General features: G+C 42.1%; 1 protein-coding gene across 3 annotated transcripts in view; it reads left to right on the forward strand.

Moving 5' to 3' along the window:
* The window catches only part of LOC100553651 (synaptotagmin-like protein 2), a 39215-nt gene that overhangs the window by 1090 nt on the left and 12626 nt on the right, over window positions 1-25499 (forward strand). For 2 of the 3 annotated variants that reach the window (XM_062964030.1, XM_016995054.2), the window contains exons 1-8: window positions 3905-4057; window positions 13979-14491; window positions 15426-15574; window positions 19868-19967; window positions 20392-20485; window positions 21627-21720; window positions 22462-23619; window positions 24795-24893. In XM_062964030.1, the coding sequence (XP_062820100.1) occupies window positions 14391-14491; window positions 15426-15574; window positions 19868-19967; window positions 20392-20485; window positions 21627-21720; window positions 22462-23619; window positions 24795-24893 (1795 nt within the window). In that variant the 5' untranslated portion in view covers window positions 3905-4057; window positions 13979-14390. Of the gene's footprint in view, window positions 1-3904; window positions 4058-13978; window positions 14492-15425; window positions 15575-19867; window positions 19968-20391; window positions 20486-21626; window positions 21721-22461; window positions 23620-24794; window positions 24894-25499 lie in introns of those variants that run through there. The other variant, XM_062964029.1, reaches the window with a different exon arrangement.

Below are 25499 nucleotides of genomic sequence, written 5' to 3' on the forward strand. Positions count from 1 at the left end.
ACAAGTTTGGTGGTCCCAGGACATTGTTGGTAGGGGTCACAGTAACAGTGAAAGTCCCATTATCCGTGACAAGTTTGGCCCAAATGGCCCATGAGGTCTATTCCAACTCTATGATTCTATATGGCAGCGTAGAGTCATATAATATAGTTCAAAGCAGGTAATCCAGAATCAGAAAGTGGATTATATCGCAGTGCAGATCCAGTCTGGATTAATTCTACAGTTAGATGCACCGAAGTCTGAACTTTGAAGGCACTGTCCAAGGTGCTGAACCTCTTTAGCCACAGCCTTCATCAATGAAACACATTAAAGGACATTTTTCTATGGCAATAATACAATAATATGGAAGCCACCAGAGACTTCAAACCTAATAGTCATTATATCAAATTCAGTTAATGATTTGCAATTACTTTATCATAGCAACTAGCTGTGCCCAGCCACGCGTTGCTGTGGCGAAGTCTGGTGGTATGGGAAATAAAGTATTGAGGAATTGGTGGTAGTTAAGGTCAAGGGTAAAGGTTTTCCCCAGACATTAAGTCCAGTCGTGTCTGACTCTGGAGGTTGGTGCTCATCTCCATTTCTAAGCCGAAGAGCCAGCGTTGTCCGTAGACTCCTCCAAGGTCATGTGGGATGACTACATGGAGCGGCGTTACCTTCCCGCCGGAGCAGTACCTATTGATGCACTCACATTTGCATGTTTTCGAACTTCTGGGTTGGCAGAAGCTGGAGCTAACAGTGGGGGCTCTCTCCGCTCCCCCAATTCAAACCTGTGGCCTTTCGGTCCAGAAGTTCAGCAGCTCAGCGCTTTAACACGCTGCGCCATCAGGGGATATTATTTCCTAAAGGTTGTGAATATACAATATTTCTGATTGGTTTTTTTTGTTTGTTGGAGGCAAGTATGAATGCTGCAATTAGGAAAAATGATTAGGATGTAATGGCCTTGCAGCTTTAAAGCCTGGCTGTTTCCTCCCTGAGTGAATTTTTTGTTGGGAGGTGTTAGCTGGCCCTGATTGTTTCCTGTCTGGAATTCCTTTGTTTTCAGAGTGGTGTTGTTTGCGATATTTTATGTGCTTCTACTGTCTGTGGCCCTGAGAAAACAGAGGATTTGCCAGACTTTGATGATGGGAATACTTTGTTGGGAGGTGTTAGCTGGCCCTGATTGTTTCCTGTGTGAAATTCCCCTGTTTATTTACTGTCCTGGTTTTAGAGATTATATTGTTCTGCATTATTCTATCCCAGTAATTATTTCATATTAAAGAAGAATCTCACTTATCCAACGTTCACTTATACAGTGTTATGGATTATCCAACACAGTCTGCCTTTTCATAATCAATGTTTTTGTAGTCAGTGTTTTAAATTCATTGTGATATTTTAGTGGTAAATTTGTAAATACAGTACAGTAGAGTCTCACTTATCCAACATAAATGGGCCGGCAGAATGTTGGATAAGCGAATATGTTGGATAATAAGGAGGGATTAAGGATAAGCCTATTAAACATCAAATTAAGTTATGATTTCACAAATTAAGGACCAAAACATCATGTTAGACAACAAATTTGGAAGAAAAAGTAGTTCAATACACAGTAATTCTATGTAGAAATTACTGGATTTATGAATTTAGCACCAAAATATCACGATATATTGAAAGCATTGACTACAAAAATGCGTTGGATAATCCAGAACGTTGGATAAGCGAGACTCTACTGTAATTACTACATAGCATTACTGAGCATGGAACTACTTTTTCTGTCAAATTTGTTGTATAATATGATGTTTTGGTGCTTAATTTGTATAACGATTACCTAATTTGATGTTTAATTGGCTTTTCCTGAATCCCTTCTTATTATCCAACATATTCACTTATCCTGCCGGCCTGTTTACGTTGGATAAGTGAGACTCTACTGTATATTTCTAATCTTATATTATCTGCTCAGAACTGGATTATATGAGGCCCCATCTTCACAGCTGTATAAAATGCACACTGAAGTGGATTATATGGTAGTGTGGAGTCAAGATAATCCAGTGCAAAGCAGATAATATAAGATTATAAATGGGTTATATAGCTGTGTGGAAGGGCCTTGAGTCTACACTGCCATATAATCCAGTGCAAATTAGATAATCTGTGGAAGAAGCCTAAGTGAGGCCTAACTGTGCCTGTCCCCTAACTGAAACCTGGCTGTCCCTTGGCTGGTTGCTAGGCAACCAAGTGGGCAGAGATTAGCCCTCTAAACTGGCAGGAATTGGATAAAAAAATTATTGCTCTCCCTCTAATTAGGACTTTATTTTTCTTTTCTTTTTGTTGTATCAACCTTGAGGCGTGGATGATGGGTTGTGTTGTCAAATTTTGAGGTTGGGGGGCCTGTACTTTTGTTGTTTTGTGAATTGCCGTGATGCCATCACTCTTTTATATATATAGATTGTCTACCACCTGTAGAAGCACTAATAAAATTAAAAGAAAGGAAGCACCCAAAGCCGAAGGAATCAGAAACATGGATGGTTTGTGAAAGATGGAAAGTTTGAAATTTGCTGGGGAAAAGATCTGCAGGTGACTGCCAAAAAGACAATTAAATGCTTCTTAGAACAAATCAAGCCTGGCCTCTCCTTAGAAACAACGGTAACTAATCTCAGTTTATTTTACTTTGGAGAAGTATCACTAAAAAATTACAATAATGTTTGGTAAGATGGAGGGAAGTAGGAAACATCTTCAGATAATAATAACATTAATTATTATACTTGCTTATAGAATCCTAGAGTTGGAAGAGGCCATCCAGTCCCACCCCAATCTACCATGCAGGAAAATGCATAATCAAAGCACAAAGACAGATGGCCATCCAGCCTCTGTTTAAAAGCCTCGGAAGAAGGAGCTTCCAATGTGCACAACAAAGGAGTGTATTTTGAATGAGACTCAAAGCTAATAATATAATGTATTGTATATACAGTAGAGTCTCACTTATCCAACATAAACGGGCCGGCAGAATGTTGGATAAGTGAATATGTTGGATAATAAGGAGGGATTAAGGAAAAGCCAATTAAACATCAAACCAGGTTATGATTTTACAAATTAAGCACCAAAATATCATGTATACAACAAATTTGACAGAAAAAGTAGTTCAATATGCAGTAATGCTATGTAGTAATTACTGTATTTACGAATTTAGCACCAAAATATCACGATGTATTGAAAACATTGACTACAAAATGCGTTGGATAATCCAGAACATTGGATAAGCGAGTGTTGGATAAGTGAGACTCTACTGTACATATAATATTGATAATAATACTATACTGTAATACAATATAATACTAGTAATAATACAATATAGTAATATATAATACTGCAATATAATAATACTAATATATTAAATATAATTACTACTGATAATATATAATGATGTTCTGTTTTAGTATTGTATATTTGAAGTTGCAATGTTTTTGATTGTGAGCCACTTTGGGTCTCCGTATGGAGAGATAAAGCGGGATATAAATAAATGCATAAATAAATAAAGCGGCTCATAACATTTAAAAAAACACTATCGTTTAAAATCCGCAACTAACAAAAGATTAAAATAAAATTCAACCTGTCAAGTGCAGTTTCAGTGGATATCCATGACTTTACTCATTCTGCTAATAGCATTCAAGACTTTACTCTCTTCTACTAATAGTATGGAGCTATCCACATTTTTGTGAGTGCTATGCATAAAAAGTAACTTTTGCAAACTCTGCTGGCGACTGGCCCTTCCATTCTTCAAAGGTAGAGAGCCTGCTTTTTAGCCCTCCATGGAGCAGAGCTTTCTTAGAAGTCAATTCTTTTTCAGAGCGGGCCAATAAAGTCCAGTCCGAGTTTTACCTCCAGCCGACTCTTTCGGGCGCCCGGTTCGGGCAAAGGGGAGGGCCAAGTGGGGGAAAGTCCATCGTGGACGAACTCCAGTCCGGGTTTTGTTACCCCGGCGGCTGGAGGAGTCGGCGGCGGCTTCTTGCCCTGTGTGCTCTTCTCCTCGGCGCCCCCAGCAGTCCCCTTCCGCGTGGTCCTGCCGCCGACTGGTACAAGAACAACAGCTCAGGTAAGGGGGCTAAGGTTGCCAGGAGGAGAGCTATTTAGGGCTCCTGTACCTTTTGTGTAGTGGAAGGCATTTCAGTAGTCCCGACAAACACCATCTGCTGAAATGCCCTCTTCTACACAATCGTTAAAGGGACAGGAGCACCTGACAAGTCTGGATGTGTCACTCCTAGTGTTGCCACCTGGTGCCCTTATTCCTTGCATTTCCTCCTAGAATTGCCAGATCAAATAAGGAAAGGGGCTCTGGGAACTTTAAGGGTTGCAATAAGAAGGAAAACTCAATATGTTGCTTCTTTGCACCTTTTGTTGGTGGATTTTGAGACCTGCAGTGCTTTAACTGAAAGGCACAGCTAGAGATCCCTGGCAGTTCCTTGTAAATGGGACTGAATGGGACAACAGATACAGAATGAAGTGTGTGATCCTGTGCATGCATGCATATATATATATATATATATATATATACACACACACACACACACAGTAGAGTCTTACTTATCCAAGCCTCGCTTATCCAAGCCTCTGGATTATCCAAGCCATTTTTGTAGTCAATGTTTTCAATATATCATGATATTTTGGTGCTAAATTCATAAATACAGTAATTACTACATAATGTTACTGTGTATTGAACTACATTTTCTGTCATATTTGTTGTATAACATGATGTTTTGGTACTTAATTTGTAAAATCATAACCTAATTTGATGTTTAATAGGCTTTTCCTTAAGCCCTCCTTATTATCCAAGATATTCGCTTATCCAAGCTTCTGCTGGCCCGTTTAGCTTGGATAAGTGAGACTTTACTGTATATATATAGCCCCCCCACCCCGGCACAGTGGATTAAACTGCTGAGCTGCTGAACTTGTTGACCGAAAGGTTGGTGGTTCAAATCCGGAGAGTGGGGTGAGCTCCTGCTGTTAGCCTCAGCTTCTGTCAACCTAGCAGTTCGAAAACATGCAAATGTGAGTAGATCAATAGGTACCACTCCGGAGGGAAGGTAACAGTGCTCCATGCAGTTGTGCCAGTGGCCACATGAACTTGTTTTTATCCGCAGCTCTGACTGCATTTTTTATGGCATGTGAGTAGTATGTGAGTAGATCAATATGTACTGCTCCGGCAGGAAGGTAACAGCACTCCATGCAGTCATGCTGGCCACATGACCTACCGTGTTTCCCCGAAAATAAGACAGTGTCTTATATTAATTTTTGCTCCCAAAGATGCGCTAGGTCTTATTTTCAGGGGATGTCTTATTTTTCCATGAAGAAGAATTCACATTTTTTGTTGAACAAAAAATGAACATTATATACTGTACAGTAGTTGTCATCACAAACCAGCATAACCAAACTGTGAATCCTATCAATAATTTCTTGTTATTACCATTATTTCCATGTACAAGACTCTATGATATGTACATTTACCAATCCCGCATGCTCTTGTGTTCTGTTGGGCGGGCATGCTTCCAAACAAAGACTTTGCTAGGTCTTACTTTCAGGGGAGGTTTTATATTTAGCAATTCAGCAAAACCTCTACTAGGTCTTATTTTCCGGGTATGTCTTATTTTCGGGGAAACAGGGTAGGAGGTGTCTTTGGCCTAGAAATCAAGATGAGCACCAACACCCAGAGTCGGACACGACTGGACTTAATGTTAGGGAAAAACCTTTACATATATATATATGTAAACCACCCCCAAAATGTTAAAATAAAGACCTAGTTAACTCATGAATCTTAACTGGTTAACCAAATCCCCATGCCAAGTCTATGAGAAGCAAAAATTAGAGGCCCTCCAGAACTACCATCACATTTTATAAGTGGGGCTGTCCCTGTGAAATTGGGACGTTTGGAATGTATGTGGTCCAAATAATGCCTTTATTATTGTGCTGTCCTTTGTGTGCCTCCCCAAGACAAAGCTTTTCTCAGTGGAAAATCAGACCTGGAGCAGTCTACAATGTTTATTGTGTGGACATGAACTCATAAAGTTGCTCTCACGTAATGGTTATTGTGTGAGGCAGCATATTTATCAGACAGCTCCAGGAGGCTTTCATTACTTGTATTCATTACTATAAGTTATTCATTTAGTTGTTTGCAAAGCTCTGTTTTGTTTGGCAAAGTGTAAGCAAATACACTTGGCTTGAAACTCAGGATGCAGCCGGTAGGCTGTTAGGAATTGTGGGAGTTGAAGTCCAAAACACCCGGAGGGACGAAGTTTGCCCATGCCTGATCTATACTGTAGAATGACTGCAGCTTGAAAGCACTTGAACTACTGTGGTTTAATGCTATGGGATCCTGGGATTTGTAGTTTGCTGTGACCCTAGTACTAAAGAACCTTCACGACTCCAATTACCTTGATCCCATAGAGTTGAGCCATGGCAATTTAAGTGTGGCCAAACTGCATTAATCTAAATGCACCTTGAGTTTGGCTCAGATATGGAGACATAAACTCTGTATTTGTTTTCCTCGCTAGCAGAACATCAGTAAAAGTAAATAGACACTCCTTCTGCAGGCAGTAAAATCAAACAACCCTGCATCCAATTCATAGAGGATCAAATACACTCTGTTTATTTGTCATCCAGGATACAACTCCTATTCCGTGTCTGAAACTAGAACCTTTGACATGGGGAACATTCACCATATTTTTGTATACGTGCTCCACAAAATGATGAAGACGTCTATTAGTCATAGCATTGGCTTTTCCTACATATTTTGCATTTCACATATTTTGAGGGTTTTTTTTTTAGTTATCCTTGGTTATTAAGAGCATACCTACACTGTAGAATTATTGCAGTTCATCCACCATAGCTGAATGCTAGGGAATCCTGGGAGTTGTAATTTGGTGAGGTGCCACCGCTCTATGGCAGAGAAGGCTAAGGACCTTGTGAAACTACAACTCCCTTGTAATGTCTAGCGTGACCTGCCCAAGTACAAAGCACAGTGTTTACTTCTGACTTAAAACCCTTCCTATTATAACATAATGACTTCCTGGACTCTTGTCACATGCAATGCGCCCATTCCTTCTGAAGCAGAATTGTTTTCCCAACAGAGCAAGAACTGCTGACTGCAATGCCGCATTTCTGACATTCCAGACAGAATTCAGTCTAGACAAGGGGGGAACCTGCCACAAAATGTTTGCATTCAAGGGAAGTCCCTATTCAGCACCCTCTTTCAAAGGAAAGCATTCCATTCCATTCCCCTTTCTCACTTGGAATGCACCTACAGTGTAGAATCAATGCAGCTTGAGACCACTTTACCTACCATGGCTCAATGCTATGGAAACCTGGGGATTAGGGTGATATGAAATCTTTTGCCTTCCTTTCCCAAAAGCATTAAACTTTCTTGCAGATTCGGGGGGGGGGGGTATGCAAGACCATAGGAAATAGTGAACCCTGGGTTGCTGTGAGTTTTCCGGGCTGTATGGCCATGTTCTAGAAGCATTCTCTCCTGGCATTTCTCCCACATCTACGGCAGACAGAGGTTGTGTAGTCTACTGGAAAAGAGGCAAGTGGGGTTTATATATCTGTGGAAAATCTAGGTTGGGAAAAAAGAACTCTTGTCTGTTTGAGGCAAGTATGAATATTGCAATTGGCCACCTTAATTAGCTTGAATGGCATAGAGACCGCATCTCCCCCTATGAACCTGCACGATCTCTTCGCTCTTCGGGGGAGGCTCTCCTCTCGCTTCCACCACCTTCGCAGTTGGGGTTGGTGGGGACGAGAGAGAGGGCCTTCTCCGCTGTGCCCCCCCCCCCCCCCCGCCTTTGGAACTCACTCCTGAGGGAGATTAGACAGGCCCCCACCCTCCTTGCCTTTCGAAAAAGCCTTAAAACCTGGCTTTTCCAGAGGGCCTTCGACGACTAATTCTTGGGGGTTGATTTGTCTGCCCTTTTAATTTAATTAGAGAGTGTCCTACCATGATTATTGATACCTTGTCGAGCACTTCTGCTACGAAGCTACCTTCTTCATGTAGCTCTCTATTTCGGCCCAGAACTGTTTTACCTCCTTGATTTTACAATGTGTAATTGTCACTGTTTTTACTATTGCTGTGAGCCGCCCCGAGTCCCCTCGGGGAGATGGGGCGGGATATAAGAATAAATTTATTATTATTATTATTATTATTTTAGCTTCAAAGCCTGCCTGCTTCCTGTCTGGGGGGATCATTTGTTGGGAGGTGTTAGCTGGCCCTGATTGTTTCTTGTCTAGAATTCCCCTGTGTTTTTTGTTTTGTTTTGAGCGATGCTCGTTATTTACTGTCCTGATATTAGAGTTCTTTTAATACTAGTGGAGTTTTAAAATCTGGCTACCAGTATTAAAAAAAACTTTAAAATCAGGGTCAACTCAGTGATTCTGACCATGAAAGCCTTTGACAACAATAGTGAATTATATTAGAATGGAGGATATCTGCCGTGGAATTGTGCTGGGGAATATAGCAAATACCTAAAAATGACATATTTTGTTGGATTTTTTTTTCATGTTAGGAGCGACTTGAAAAACTGCAAGTCGCTTCTGGTGTGAGAGAATTGGCCATCTGCAAGGACGTTGTCCAGGGGATGCCTGGATGTTTAGATGTTTTTACCATCCTTGTGGGAGGCTCCTCTCATGTCCCAGCATGGAGCTGGAGCTGATAGAGGGAGCTCATCGACTCCCCGGGTTGAATTTGAACTGGCAACCTTCAGGTCAGCAATCCAACCTTGAAGTCATCAGTCCTGCCAGCACAAGGCTTTAACCCACTGCGCCATTGAGGGCTCCATTTTGTTGGATGGGGATGAATGAAATATGAATACGAGGGTCGTACGGTACCATGTCTTGCACAGTTGACAGTGAAGATGTTTAGGGATTGTATAACAACACAGTGATCATGCCTTTGGGGTTAGCTGTCTTAAGGGGAAGTGCCAGGCAGAGGGTTCACTCATGGAAGGTATTCCTGGATTAAACCCTTTGCACATGGCATGCATTCCTAAACAGTCATTTGAGTTTATTCTGTGGACTTGGTCTGATGGGTGCCACAACAGAGCAAGTTAGGATTTGACTGTGCCCTGATGCAAGATTACTTGGATGAGTTTATATATCAGACGTGGACAATTTTTGGTTGTCTATATGTGGTTGGACTACAGCTCCCATTATTCCTAATGATTGCACTGGCTAGCATTGAGGAGAAATGCTGCAGCAACATCTGGAAATCCAGACATTTCCTGCATTCACTAGAATTCCATCATAAGCAATAACATGCAAAAAAATTATATACTTAAAGTGGTATCAAACTGTATTCATTCTATTGTGTAGACCGGCATGGGCAAACTTCGGCCTACCGGCTGTTAGGAATTCTGGGAGTTGAAGTTCAAAACACCTGGAGGGCTGAAGTTTGCCCATGCCTGGTGTAAACACACCCCTAGATGGTTGTCATCGAACAGATTTGCATTATTTGTAAATGAATAGAGTTATATTGTGGCAATGACAATATTGTTATTCTAATATTATCATTGAAGACTCTATGGATCCATCTCTACATTGTAAAAAGTAATGCAGACACCACTTGAACTGCCTTGTCTCAATGCTATGGAATAATTGGAGCTGTAGTTTTACAAAGTTACTAGCCTTCTCTGCCAAAGAGTGCTGGTGCCTCACCAAACTACAAATCCCAGAATTCCATGACATTGAGGCAAGGCTGGACACAAACTGCATTCATTCTGCAGTGTAGAGGCACCCTTTCTCATGCCTATTCTAGGCAGCGGATCGTTGATGTTACATTTGATAACAGAATAGGTTCTATAAAGAATTTTTTTTCAAGTACTGTAGGACCAAACCACACACAGATACATAGGCTGAATCAAGCAGGGCTACCTTTTTCCCCAAGATGGTCTCATTTACTGTGGAACTGCAGTTGGATTCCTGTGAGTTAACTGCTGCAGGTTCAATATTTGGGACTAATGTAGATTCAATAGGTGGAGTCTGTTTAACTAGTCTAGACTGCCGGATGTCTCCTCTGGTAAGTTCCGTATCACATATCGCAAAACAGGTGAGACTGGGATACTCAAAAGACTATCAAGTCAATGTTCTTTGCAAACTAGAAGTTCATTTTCTTGCATTTTGAATTTGAATATACAATACTGCATTGGCTGGACATGTACAGTCTTGCTCAGTGCTCTTACTAGAGAAGTTCTGAGCTTCTATATATAGTTGAGCCATTGGAAAAGGCAGGTAATACTTTATTATTATTATTATTATTATTATTATTATTATTATTATTTTATTGTATGACACAGCAAACAAGATAGACATGCTGGATTTCATATCACAAAATCACAAGTCGAACACTTCCCAAGTGTCTAGGACTCTGTGATGTATTTTCGGATGATGTGCGCAGATCCCAGTAGGGTGGCCTTTTGCAGTTGACAGATCGTAATTTTGTCAATGTCTATTGGCACGGCACCCAGTGTGCCCATCACCACCGGGACCACCTGTACTGGTTTCTGCCAGAGTCTTTGAAGTTCAATCTTGAGGTCCTGATAGCGACTGAGTTTTTCCTGTTGTTTTTCGTCAATGCGACTGTCACCTGGGATGGCAACATCAATGATCCAAACCTTTTTCTTTTCCACAATTGTGATGTCTGGTGTGTTGTGTTCCAGAACTTTGTCAGTCTGGATTCGGAAGTCCCACAGTATCTTTGTGTGTTCATTTTCCAATACTTTTGCAGGTTTGTGATCCCACCAGTTCTTTGCTGCTGGGAGGTGATAAATTCCAATGAATCATTTGGACCACATAGTTGTGCCTCTGTTTGTAGTCTGTCTGTGCGATTTTCTTACAGCAGCTGAGGATATGATCAATGGTTTCGTCGGTTTCCTTGCACAGTCTGCATTTTGGGTCATCAGCTGATGATGATGATGATGATTATTATTATTATTAGGGAGTGTTCCACTTTCAAAAGGGTCCTGTATCCCAGACACCAGAGAATGTGGAGGGCTGATGTAGTAATAATCCATGACATCCCAACAGGGTAACGTCTCTTGCAGGTGTTTCATTTTTGAACCGAGTGAATTTGAACAATAAAAGCATTCACAAGAACAGTTCTGGCAGCTGAGATTATGCTGAGATATTGACAGAGCTGGCCCGGCCTTGAGCCTTAGGCAGGTGAGATGGAGGAATCACAGGTGGGAGAAAGCAAAGTCTATGGAGCTGGAGCCACAGGCCACACAGCGCCCTTTGTTTGCAGAGAGACTCTGTGCCAACTCAGCAATTCCTTCCTATGGACACCTTGACCTTGCTTTGGGTCTTGGCTCAGCTCTGGAGTGGATTTCCCCTCCATCTTCCCTGGCATCCGACTTGACGAACATGACCTAAGGACTCGGTTGCTATGGGACTCCAAATCCCATATGCCTGCTCTGGGGCTACAAGTCACATCATCCTCCAAAATGCTAGGCTAGATAGCCAGCATTTCACTATATGCAACCCTGGCTTTTGCTGGCAGACGTACACCAACCCAGTGATTTTCATAGGGTATTCATTGGCAAAGAGTCCTTAGAGGTGGTTTTGCCAATTCTTTCCTATGAAATATCATCTACAGCACCCTTCCAAGTGCTAACCAAAGCTGGCATAGCTTAGCTTCCAAAATCAGATGGGATTTAGTGCATAAATAGGGGGTATTTATGTACTGACTACCGAATTCTTAACTATAACCAATCAGTTAAAAAAAACTAACTTACCAAGTGTGTGTGTGTGTGCATACATAGGATTAAACCACTGAGCTGCTGAACTTGCTGACCAAAAGGTCGGAGGTTCGAATCTAGGGAGTGAAGTTCGCTCCTGCTGTTAGCCCCAGCTTCTGCCAACCTAGCAGTTTGAAAACATGCAAATGTGAGTAGGTCAATAGGTACCGCTCCGGCAGGAAGGTAACAGCACTCCATGCAATCATGCCAGCCACATGACCTTGGAGGTGTCTACGGACAATGCCGGCTCTTCAGCTTAGAAATGGAGATAAGCACCAACCCCCAGAGTCGGACACGACTAGGCTTAATGTCAGGGGAAAACCTTTATCTTTACCTATACATACATACACACACCTCATTTTCCCCAAAAAAGTGTTAGGGTGAAAAACGAAGAGAGTAGAGACTTGAATTATTATGAATTTGGTAAATTACTTCCTGTGTGTATGTGTGTATTTCTGTTTGCCTCTTGCAATGTAATAGTTTGACTTTATCTTTGGAGACCAGGATTTGAATACCTTCTCAGCCATGGAAAACTTGGGCAAGTCACACTCTCTCAGCTTCATAAAAATCAAATGTAACCTTCCCCCAAACCAATGTTGCCAAGAACATGTTGCCTTGAGGGTCGTCATAATTTGGAAATGGCTTCAAGTCCTGCAACTGAAACACCTAGTGTAAGATTCCCAACACCAATACATTCTGCCTTTGTTCTAGAGCCCATTCCAGCTGAGTTAATAAGTAATAGTGGCTCAAAGAGAGAAGTCTTTTAATCTTACATGCCTTGTTCAGATACATTTTGATCCTGAATACTGCTGAACAATTCTTTACCTTGTATTTCCTCCCTCTCTGTGAGATTGGACTGTTTGCCTTGCTGGAGGTAGAGGCAGTACGAACGAACAGCAAAACAATGGAATTCTTTGCCAACATGGCACAACCCATTCCTCACCGAAACCATGAGCTGTTCTCAGTGGAGGACTGAGCAAAAACAGAAGCAGAATGTGACATTTCTTAGGTGTGGCTTCAGGAGATGCCATAGAAGATGTTTGGTTTGAATGCCTGCTCAACCATAAAACCAGCAGACAAGTCACATCCTCTCAGCCTCAGAGGAAAGCAAAGGCAAATCTCTTCTGAACATATCTGGCCAAAAAACCCTGTGGTACTCGCTTTGAGTCTCCTTTGTGGAGAGAAAAAGCTGAGTATACAAATAATAATAATAATAATAATAATAATAATAATAATAATAATAATAACAATAATAACAATAATAATAATAGTGGGTGCAGTGCCTAAAGGCCTTGGCCTGCACTTAAACACAATTGGCGCTGACAAAATTACCATCTGCCAGCTGCAGAAGGCCACCTTACTGGGATCTGCTCACATTATTTGCCGATACATCACACAGTCCTAGACACTTGGGAAGTGTCCGACATGTGATCCAATTCAACAACCAGCAGAGTGTCTGCTATGGACTCATCTTGCTGTGTTTCAAATAATAGGTTTGCCTTAGGGTCACCTTAGGTTGGAGACATAGATCTCCAAATAACTTTGAGTTGTTCTAAAAGAGTCACCCAGATGCCCTTTCTTTCCGCTTTTATGCTAAATTACAGCTCCCTCTGTGACCATTATCCGAAAGAATAGCTTTTCTAAGATACAGATCTTCACAGATAGGGACCAGAATCAGCCACAGGAACAAAAAGATTTGTTTACCTAATAATGCAACTCTGTCAATTGAAAGGAAACAACACATTGTCCTAACAAAATGTGAACAGCATTCTTCATTTCTTACATAAACTGCACAGCAGAATATGCCGGCACAATACTATGATGTTGTGTTGTTGTTGTTGTTGTTTACCTTCAAGTTGTTTCTGACCTACAATGACCCTAAGATAAATCTGTCTTGGAGATTTCTGGAGATGAGAGAATGTGACTCATTCAAGGTCACCTAATGGGTTTCTATGGCCGACCAGGAATCGAACCCTGCTCTCCAGAGTCATGGTCCAAAACTCAAACTGCTATGCCACACAAGCTCTTATACCAGTTTGATACCACATTAGTAGCCATGTCTCTTTCTTCCCCTCCTCCCCCTTTCCATTTTCTGCAAACACAAAGCCTTGCTCACTGGAAGTCATGAGTCAACATGGCCAATGTACACATGCGGTCACCACATGTTGCCTTAATCGAGAAAAGGCATCTCAGTCGATGTGTTATTCTTCTCCCTTCCCCTATTCTTTTCTTTACAGGTGCCACTGAACCAGATCGGCAAGATGTCTTGATAGGAGAAGGCTTTTACTGGAACCGCAGCCATTGCTCCTGTTTTTGAATTCTTCAATCAGGTTTTCACTGAGGGAACTAGTTCATTTATGCTTCCCTTATCGGATATGGATTAAATGGACTAAAGCTCTATGGAGAGACTTCTATCTTCCACAGACACGCTACGAAGAGGCTCAGATCATAGAAGAACAGGTCCATGTTTTGATGTTCCAGGCTGGACCCACTGGCAGATCATTTTCCAAGGCAAACTGGCCTGAACTGGTGGACCCCTTACTCTCCAGTTTTGGTGACAGTTTTTGCAGTCTCCACTCAATGCCCCCCTGATTGTCGCTGTTTCCAAACTCCCTGTCCGTGGCTTGGCTGAAGGAAGCTGAAGAGAAGATGCTGGACCTCAGCTTTCTGACCGAAGAGGAGTACGGGAAACTGATGACAGTTCTGCAGAGGGATGCAGAACTCAAGAAGAAAGATGGCGACCGTATCAGGTATGGGGCTGGAACTATGATGTTTTCATATTGGGAAAGGTGAAGCTTCCCTTGGCCTAACATTGAGCCACATGAAGCAACAGGTTTGAGGGATCGTATGGATAATTTTTTCATTGGTGGTCATGTTTACTTAAACTGCCAGGGATATGGAAGGATGGTTTTCTGCCTTATATGCCAAAATATCTTGCAGATCTTTGGCTACTGTGCACCTTGACCTGGCTGAATGTAGAATGGCGTGGCCCTGGATTTTCATGGCAGTGAAGTGGGGAAACCACTCTTGGTGTATTATTCCAGACTTTTCTTTTCTTTTGTTTTCTTTCTTTCTTTTTTTGGAGCTAGCTATGGTGCTGAATTCATTTGCAGGATAGGATTTAGCACCTTGGACAGCTCTGGACTGCCATAAACCTCAAAGTCAATTAATCACACCATAAACATTTCTAGTGTAGTTTTTGTCTATATAAATGGACGGTGTTCCATGCAGTCATGCCGGCCACATGACCTTGGAGGTGTCTACAGACAACGCCGGCTCTTCGGCTTAGAAATGGAGATGAGCACCAACCCTCAGAGTCGGACACAACTGGACTTAACATCAGGGGAAACCTTTACCTTTATAATGAACCCAAACCTATGTATCTAACAGAACGTTCCCATTTCAGTTCTCTCTCTGCACCTTTGGTCCCTTACTCCTTCCATCTTTGTTTTCTCCAAAATCTTGATTCCTCACCTTTCACTTAGCATTCTGTCACAATCCTTTCCCATTCTTGACATGGAATATTACTGTTTTTCACATTATAGAAGTGCAAACTTTTCCAAAGTTTGTATTCCATTTGAGCATCTTTGACGAAGGCTGGTTTACAAAGTATTTTCAGTCAATGCCTATAAAATGTATAGAGGCAAGAAAACTGGCCTCTGATGGCTTTTCATTCCCCCCTAGACGTATACAAGGCTCACTGAAAGATGAAAAGAAGAAGTTTGTGACGGGTGAATGGTTTCATGAGGTGAAGGCGCAGCGCTTCCAGGAGGCCTTGGAAGGGCCGGATCTACTCCGAGCTTCAATTAAAAAGAAAAAGAACAACTTTGATGGTGAGAATGTGATAACTAGTTACAAGTGCAATTCAAACAGTTAGAACAATGTTATTTGTAGTTCAATCAGGGGCAATCCACAAACCATTGACTGCTGGTTTGCAAAAAGTTTCCAGAAAAGTAAAGCAAGGAACAGTTGCAGCCAGTGATACAAAATGGTACTATTGGTTCAAATTTGGCACAAATACCCGATATGCCCAAATTTGAATACTGATGGGGTTGGGGGGGGGGGGGGAATGATTTTGTCATTTAGGAGTTGTAGTTGTTGGGATTTATAGTTCACGTACAATCAAAAAGCATTGAACTTGAGTTTGAGAGTTGCAGTTCACCTAAATTCAGAGAGCACTGTGGACTCAAACAATGATGGATCTGGACCAAACTTGGCACAAATACTCAATATGCCCAAATGTGAACACTGGTGGGGTTTGGGGAAAACAGACCTTGACATTTCAGAGTTGTAGTTGATGGGATTTATAGTTCACCTACAATCAAAGAGCCCCTTGAACCCCACTAATGATCGAATTGGGTCAAATACTGGTCTTTGGCGACCCATCTGAACCTCCCTCGTGACCCCTTCAAGATTGAGAAACGCTGATCTACACTGTAGAATGAATGTAGTTTGATCCCCACTTTAACAGCTGTGGTTCAATGGGATGGAATCCTAAGAGCTGTAGTTTGCTGAAACCCCAACATTATTTGATGGAGAAAGCCAAAGACTTTGTAAAACTACAGCTCCCAAGATCCCATAACATTGAGCCATGGCCGTTAAAGTAGTGTCAAACTGCATTAATTGTACCATGTCGATGCACCCTAACGATAGGGTTCAATCCATTATGATTCCAGCATTGACATTCCTTTTGTGGTGCTCTCCAGTGAATTTGCATTCTGATGGAGCAAGGGAGGTCCTCAGGAGCGCATAATGGCATAGCGAAAGTGTGTTCCCTGCTTCCAAAACTGCTTATGGACTCCTGCTTTGCTCGAAAACAGTTTCTGGGATGGAACAAAGCTGGCCTGACAGAGCTTTTATGCCGTGATTTGTTAAGGTTGGGCTGGGCTCCAGATCCTGCCAGCTCGACTGTGGCACTTGGGTATCAGGGTGCCTTGATGCATAAAAACTGCCATGGGGTTATTCACATGGGCATATGGAGGAAGGCCAACTCCAAATTCTTTTTCTCCCCTTTTTGACAAAGGGGGAGCACTGTTTATGGAAGGAGGAAGAGAGGGGGAAGGGGAATATTAGGGATTGTGTTGTCGAAGACTTTCATGGCCAGAATCACTAGAAACATTAAAAAGCAGGGAATTCCAGACAAAAACCCATCAGGGCCAGCTAATCACTTCCAACAAAGGATTCCCCCAGGCAGGAAGCAGCCAGTCTTTGAGGCTGCAAGGCCATTCAATGCTAATCAAGGTGGCCAGTTGCAACATTCACAATTGCCTGAAACAGACAAGAGTTCTTTCTCCCACCCTGGACATTATTCCACAGATATATAAACACCACTTGCTTAGTTTCCAATGGAACGGATCTGCTCACCTTGGAAGTGTGTTGTCAAATGAATACAGTTTGATGCCACTTTAAATGCCATGACTCAATGCTATGGAATTGTGGGAGTTGTAGTTTTATAATGCCTTTAGCCTTCTCTGCCCAAGAGAGTTTTGCTTCACCAACTACACCATACATACACCCCACAGATTCCATAGCACTGAGCTGTTGTCAAACTACATTCATTCTAAAGTATAGATTCACACTAAGATGGATTTAACTCTTTGCTTGCTTGCTTTGAAATTATCTTGAACATGAGAAAAATAACAATTGGAGCACAAATTCTTCCTGGTTTACATATCTCTGAATTTCTGGTTGTTTATTGGACCTCTGGTTTTAAAGGGATAATAAAACCAGTGAAGAGGTTATAAGCTTAAAAGGCTGGACCTTTAGCAAAACAAAGATTTGAGCATGCCAAACTGGTTGGACGACTGGGAGGCCACAATTGTTGTTTCCTTTTCTGTCTTAGCTGTCCTTCCAAGTTACACTCAGGCAAGCGTGTTATACTGAAATATAATGGAAAGAAAAAGAAATGACATTTATATTTTCAGGGCTGGTTCATTACATACCCATAAAGAGAGTATCTAACAAACCACAAATGACTTAATCATTGCAAAGTAGCAAACTGCCATCGGGTCAATGATAACAAGCTTTGTTTTCTTGCAACATGATCCCTGCATGGGAAATTTTCCATAAAATGTTGAATATTGTGCAACACAATATTGTGCAAGATCAGCGTGAAGAAGTCTGGAAGTCTGGACACGCCAAAGGGCTGACCATGTCATTAGGTTCTGTAGAATTAATCCAGTTTGATGCCCCCGGTTGTGCAAAGCGCTGAAAGGTTGCAGGTTCGAATTTGGGGAGCGGCGTGAGCACCCGCTGTTAGCTCCAGCTTCTGCCAACCTAGCCGTTCAAAAGCATGCAAATGTGAGTAGATCAATAGGTACTGCTCAGGTGGGAAGGTAATGGCACTCCATGCAGTCATGCTGGCCACATGACCTTGGAGGTGTCTACGGACAACGCTGGCTCTTTGGCTTAGAAATGGAGATGAGCACCAACCTCCACAGTCGGACATGACTGGACTTGTCAGGGGAAGACCTTTACCCTTTACCTTACGATGCCACTTTAACTGCAATGGCTCCATGCTCCAAATCCTGGGAGTTGTAGTTTGTTGTAGCACCAGCTCTGTACAAAACTCCAACTCCCATGATTCCATAGTATTGAGCTATGGCAGTTAAAGTGATGTCAAACTGTGTTGATTCTGCAGTATAGATGTGCCCCCACAGGGCTATTATAATTATTTCCCCCCAAGCTAGATAGCTTTGAGGCTCTTTTCAATGTGCATGTGAGGTGCATTGTTTTTCTTCCAATACATGCAACAACAGAATAGGAACATTGAAGCCACTGCTTCATATTTTTTTTTAGCTATCAGGGCAAACAATTCAAGATCTCTTTTTATTAGCTCTCTTGGCTGCCTCTGCTGTTTGCCCACATCGGATGACTTTGACTCCAAACAGGAAGCAGCTCCCTTCAAATCCTGGAATGGATTATGCTTGTTGACAGCTTCTGCCACATCCTGTTTAGCTTCGGAGCTGAACTTGTCAGCTGGCTGCCCAGGAACGGAAAATGAGAATTGGGCTTCTGCATGGCATCCCCATCATTCTCTGTTGCTTCTTGCAGTGAGAGTGAACATGCATTGGACAAAGTCTATGGCCTTCATATGAGATCACAGGGTGCATCTACTGCATAGAATGAATGCAGCTTGACACCACTTTAACTACCATGGCTGAATACTATGGAAGCACAGGAGTTGTAGTTTTCAAGGTCTGGAGCCTTCTCTGCCAAAGTGTGCTGGTGCCTCACTAAACTACAGCTTCCAGGATTCCATAGAATTGAGCCATGTCAGTCCAAGTGGTGTCAAACTGCATTAATTCTACAGTGTAGGTGCACTCATAGACCTTTTGCATTGCTGAGGGACAAATCTATAAGACCTTTGTGTAAAAAATAAAAACACTACATTCATGAATGTGGCACAATCATAAATGTTCATAAGTTGAGCTATGGTTTGACCTGCCATGAAATACAGCTCAGGTCCGGTTCTCTCTTTATGAGGCCATCCAAGTCTCAATTTTTCAACATTGCAGATTTAGTCTAATACTAGCTTGGGTACTCGGCATTGCCTGGGTTATTTGAAAAAGTCAACATTTTAATTGTACAAAATGCATAAGGTGGTGGGTGAACTGCAACTCACATCATGCCAGGTGAACCCCAAGAAACTCCATCAGTACTTAAGGTTTGTTATGTTGAACAAATTTGCTCTAGATGCATCATTGGTGGGGTTCAATGTGCTCTCTGGCTATAGGGTGAACTACAACTCTCACTATGGTAAAACAGTCCCCTCAAGCCCCTGCAGTAGGTTGAGTTAGTCATGGGGGTTCTGTGTGCCATGTTTAAACCAGGTCTATCATTGGTGAAGGTCAAAGTTTCTCTGGTTGTGGGTGAACTACAACTCCCAGAAAGGAAGGTCAGTTCCCCCCAAACCCCTCTAGTAATCAAATTTCAGCATATCAGGTATGTGTGCCAAGTGCAGTCCAGATCCATCGGTGTTTGGGTTCACAGTGCTCTCTGGATGTAGGGGAACTACAACTCCCCCAAATCAAGGTGAATTTCCAGCAGCATAATCCCACATCAAAACAGTGCTCACTCAATCAAAACTGTATTTTACTGTATTACTGGGTTTTTTTTTCTAACAGAGAAGGGCAATGAGCCAACCCAGGAGAGTCTGGAAGGCCGAGATGCTTATTTTCCATTGGAAGCTACCATTTTGCCCTCTCCGAAATCTGAAGAAGAAAGGTAATTATTAACAAGGAGAAGTGCAGGTGTGGAACAAGCATGGCCCTGCATTGTTTATTCATATAATTATTTACACAGGCAAATGCCCCAAGGAAACTGCAATTTAGATTTGAACCGAGCTTTGCCGGAAGCTGGGACAGAGTCATAATATTTCTACATAGAAAAATATTAATTTCTGTGCACAATGTGTCACTTCCTTTGCAGAAATGTGGGGGTTTTGTGCAAAAAAAAAAAGTCACAACGTGCAGATTTTTCACAAAGTTTTGAATAGGCTTTGAAAATGCTCTGGTTTCCAAAGAGTGTCTTGCTTAAGAAAGAAAATACCTGCAATTGTTCAATGATTCCTTCAAGAAAGTAGATAACCCTAACCCTAACCTCCTCTATTTTCAGGATTTGTACTTTTTCACTTGTTATTCCGTTGCAGGCCATTTGAATCCCCTTTGGAGTCTCCTGAAGGACACCGAGCCAAACAAAAGCCAAGGCTGACATTGTCTTCTCCACCATCTTCATCAGAAAAGGTAAAGAGGTCCAATGTGGTTCAGCACGGCAGTAGATTCATCACAGGCAAAAGGAATTGTGGAAGACGTAGTACAAACAAGAGTAACATTCTGAGCCTTTGTGTAAAACAGGAGTAGGCAAAGGTAAAAGTAGCTACAACTAGGGTTACCAGATGGAAAACTGGAGAAGGTTTATCTCATAACCTGGTCATACAAATCACAACTGATGAAATCTCATCTTCTATGCAAACTGGAAAGGTACAGCAGCCCTTTCCTGCTTTGAATCCAGCATTTCTATCCACATGGGGCCATTTTGGAAACATTTTTGTGGCCCTTGGCCCTTTGAGATGCCGTTCTGGCCATACCAAAGTGCACATGCCTCTCCTAGACACATCTCAGAATTGCAATGCAGTCTAAAATAATAATAATAATAATAATAATAATAATAATAATAACAACAACAACAACTTTATTTTTATACCCTGCCCCATCTCCCCGAAGGGACTCGGGGCGGCTTACATGGGGCCAGGCCCGATAAAACAAACAAAACAGTAACAAAGCAATAAAACAATTATCCCAGTAAAAAACATCAACATCAATAAAAACAATCATTAAAATCAACAAGCAGGATGCAGTGTTAAAAACAGGAGACTATATAGATTCTAGCCTGTTATCCTGCACTGTTTAGTATTTTCTTTGCAAGTTGACACTGACTTCTCACCACTTCCTGTTTGAGACTTGTTTATTGGTTTGTTTATGGCAATCTTTGTAGCCTTCTGGGAGTGCCAAGGGCAAAGAGTTTGCTTTCAAATCTGCCATAATGGTCCATGTGTCAATAAGCATATTGCGATATAGTTGTATAATATAATATATTGTATGTATATATACCTGAGTCCCCTTCGGGGTGAGAAGGGCGGTATATAAATGTCGCAAATAAATAAATAAATAAATAAATAAATAAATAAATAAATAAGCATGTGTAGCTACTCATAGATGGGGTTTAACTAATTGCATTCCATTCTCGTTTTGGAGTGTAGGAAAGGACCTTGATCACTTGGATGAACGAGTTGCATTCACGGTGATATGGACACCAGCCAGAAGTCATGTTGAACCCTAACAAAACCATTCCTTTTCTAACAAAAACCTTTCCTTTTCCCTTCAGAGATCCAGTCTGGAGGATATATCACCAGCAGACAGTGGGGTTGGGATAAGTCCGTTCTTGGGTTCGAGAGGAGATTTGCAAGGAGATGAGAAAGGTTTGCTTCTCTTTTAAAAAAAGTTAAATTTGGAGGTTTTGTCTCCAGTAACACCAGCATGATGCCAGGATTGCATAGTGGTTTGAGCATTGTACTATGGCCCTGGAGGCCAGGGTTCAAATCCCCTCTCAGCCATGAAAATCTTCCTATCCTCAGAAAGAGCTGTTATTATCAGTCAGACTTGAAGGCACACGATAACACCACCACCAGAAGAGAGCTTTGGAGTATATTTTGGAGTAGGGTCCCCCTACTTCGGAACTTGACCCTTCTTCTCCAGTACTTTGGGGCAATGGGGAGGAATCACAGGGCAAGAGTACTGCCTTGAAAATGAGTGTATCATGATCACAAAGCTCTTGAAGCCATCCATCTCCAGTCGTCTTACTCCTTACGAAACACAGGGTCTCCTAAGTGTTTGAGTGATTTACAAAAGTTTGTGACCTTAATGCTCTGGTCTTTAATGCATTTAATACCAAGATTCTCCCAAATATCTCATGAAGTCGACGAGCTTCCAAGTAGTTGAGGAACACCACCAAAATGGTTGTGGCCTAAATGTGTCAAATGGTGCTTCACCAATATTTTTGGACTGTAATTCAAAAAGTTCCTAAAATCCTCCTACCATCCTGGTCAGTGGTCATGTTGGGTGGGGTGTTGTAATCCAAAAAGAACAGCTTTTCTGAATTCTAACTTTCCATTTATAATGGAGTCTTTGAACTAGCTCTGGGTATTCTGTTTCCATCCTAGGTCACGAAATATCCAGTGTGATTTCTGCAAGGCTTTCCGAAAAGGATGTGACTGATTTCTCTCACTTTAGTGGAGGAGATGTTCCTGACTCTGTAGGAGTGATCCCACCTACTAGAGCAATTCAGCCGACTTTACACGAAGATGTCAACACTTCTAGCAAGATCCCAGTCAAGAGGAAATCTAGCAAAGAGCCGTTTGGTCCCATCACAGATCTGATTAACGGAGTCGGCAATGCCGAACTTGGTCTAACTAAGAGAGGATCACTGAAGACCTCAAAACTATCATCTCAGGGAGGGGAGAATGACCGTCCGGTGAAACAAGGACCCAACTATACAATCTCCTCTATGAGCAACAAAGATGAAGAAGTGGCCCTCGATCAGGAACATTTCAAGAATTTGAAGAACTTTTGGGAGAAGGGTGGCGAATCCCTTTTGGCGAATGATGTGTCCGAACCACTGATGGAAAAAGCTGAGGTTAACGGAAGGCCATCGAGATTGAACCGATCTCTCTCAGCCCAGTCCAATCAAAGCCCAAATAGTGATGACAAGCTCAGTTCTCATGTACATGGCAGAGCCAGAATCCCCTACAGAAAGACAGCCGTCTTGTCTTCCAGTGAAGATGAACCCAGTTACATAGCGCACCCAAGAAAAGGATCGGGATCAGGAATTCCCAGGTCCACTTACGGGAGAAACAAAGGGCCAATGGCTCGCAACAGTCTAAGCGATGGCAATGGTAAGCAGTCTCCGGCAGAAGAGGAAAAGAAAGCCCAGCGTTTCACAAGGAGATCGAAATTGCCAGTTCGAGTCCCATCGGTCAAAATAGAGAAGCCTTCCATAGAGCAGACTGGGTTCAGTTTTGAGCCAGAGACGCCCGCTGATGATTTTGTCATGGCCGAAGAAAGCAGATGTAAGAGGGATTCATTGGCTGGAAGGGTTCAGATACTGATTGAGTCTGTTCCTTCTTCAGAGGATATGGACAAAGATGGCAGTGTGGAAAATGAAAGTTTGAACTTGAGCGTTCAAAACAACCTGGAGGCGGATGAGACACTATCTAGCAAAGAACTTCCTTGTTCTGATGAAGGTTTGTCACAAAATGGAGCTTCTAGTGAAACAGGAAATACCAGTGAAACTCAGGAAATGGATCCTTCTACCCCTTCAGGTACTAACAGATGTTTTGGATTTCTTTTTAATGAAAAATAGTTTCTGGCTGCCTAGTATTTAAACGATCGTATGGGTAAGCCTAGTTAACGAAGCACATGTTTTCCTTGAACAGAAAATGTGGTGCCAATGGCAGAAATAACATGAACGGAATAGGGTTAGCCAACAAGTATACTCACAATATAAAGGTGTATAATGTGGGGCACAGATCCAAGCGGTCTGTGCCCCGCATTATACATCTTTATTCAAATACAGCTGGATATTGTATGTGTCTCAGTTCACAATCCATGTATTTCAGCTAGGTGTTTGCATATGTATTTCTTCACTCCGCTGAACATGCAAACCAGACAGATAATATACAAAACTCATGCACAAATGTTTCAAAGTGTAGTTTTTGTTTGAGGATGGGGAGAGACATAGATGGATGGATAGGTAGATAGATATGTACATATGTACACAGATAGAAGAGAGAGAGACAAAAGGAATGAAGGAAAGGAAAGGAAATTATGTCACCTAGTTGTGCACACTAGTTCCTGGATATTACTATACAGACCTTTGCACAACTAGGAGCCCCTGGTGGCACAGTGGGTTAAACCACTGAGCTTCTGAACTTGCTTACTGAAAGCTTGGCAGCTTGAATCCAGGGAGTGGGGTAAGCTCCCACGGTTAGCCCCAGCTTATGCCAACCTAGCCGTTCGAAAACATGCAATTGTGGGTAGGTACCACTCCGGTGGGAAGGTAACGGCACTCCATGTAGTCATGCTGGCCACATGACCTTGGAGGTGTCTAGAGACAACGCTGGCTTTTTGGCTTTGAAATGGAGATGAGCACCAACCCCCCAGAGTGGGACACGATGGGACTTAATATCAGAGGGAAACCTTTACCCCTTTACCTTTATGCACAACTATTTCAAAGGGTGGTGTGCTTTGTTTTCCTCAAAAATAGATAAATAGATAGATATTTAGACAGACTGGAGGGAGGGAAAAAGGAAGGAAGGAAAATGCAAACCAGGTCACGCAGCTGTACACACAGGTTCCTGGATCGCATGCCATAATATTTAAACCAAATAAAGAGGAGGAGAAGAGGGAGAAACTCACTCACATCCTGCACCAGTCTTGGTGACAATCATGCCTTTCCTTATTGAAGGCAAGCCTGTTTATTTTCATTGTATTCCAGAGAGAAATGGGCACCCATCTCCCGTTGCCAGAAAATCACCGCGTGCCAACGGGTATAGCCTGGCAAAGAGCATGGTGAATCTTTACACAACCACGGAGAGTAAGTAGGCAGCCTGCCATTTTCGCCTTGTCTGAATCTTTCACACATTGCTTCCCCAAATAAGAAGTCTTCTCGTAGTCTGAAAATTAGTCTGATCACTAAAGCTACAATGTCAACGTTTTGGCCACAGGACATAGAAAGGGACCCCTGCAAATTTATTGGTTGGTTCATATGGAATGAAAACACATGGGAAAAAAATGGTAAATATCTTTACCAGTAAGACTGATTGTAACCACGAGAGGGAGCTGAATCCATTCTCTTCTATACATGCGTTAAACAGACATTGACTTTTGCTTTTGCTTTACTATCTGTGGTTTTTATGCTGCTGCTGATGTGGTTAGACAAACATGCCCTTTATAATGCACATTCAGTCTAATGCAATAAAAAAATAAACATTTGAGTTCCTCGCACTTTGTTTCCTGCACAGAAACTACTGTTTCCTGCATAAAAATGCAGTGTGATAATTTTGCACAAAGCCCAGCACTGCAAATAGCACCACATCTGGAGACCCACAGGTTGAGAATTACTGGGTTAAACCCTTGTGGCGGCTGAACTGCTGACCTGAAGGTTGGGTTGCTGACCTGAAGGTTGCCGGTTTGAAACTGT

The sequence above is a fragment of the Anolis carolinensis genome, unplaced genomic scaffold (assembly GCF_035594765.1).
Source record: "Anolis carolinensis isolate JA03-04 unplaced genomic scaffold, rAnoCar3.1.pri scaffold_12, whole genome shotgun sequence".
NCBI lineage: Eukaryota > Metazoa > Chordata > Lepidosauria > Squamata > Dactyloidae > Anolis > Anolis carolinensis.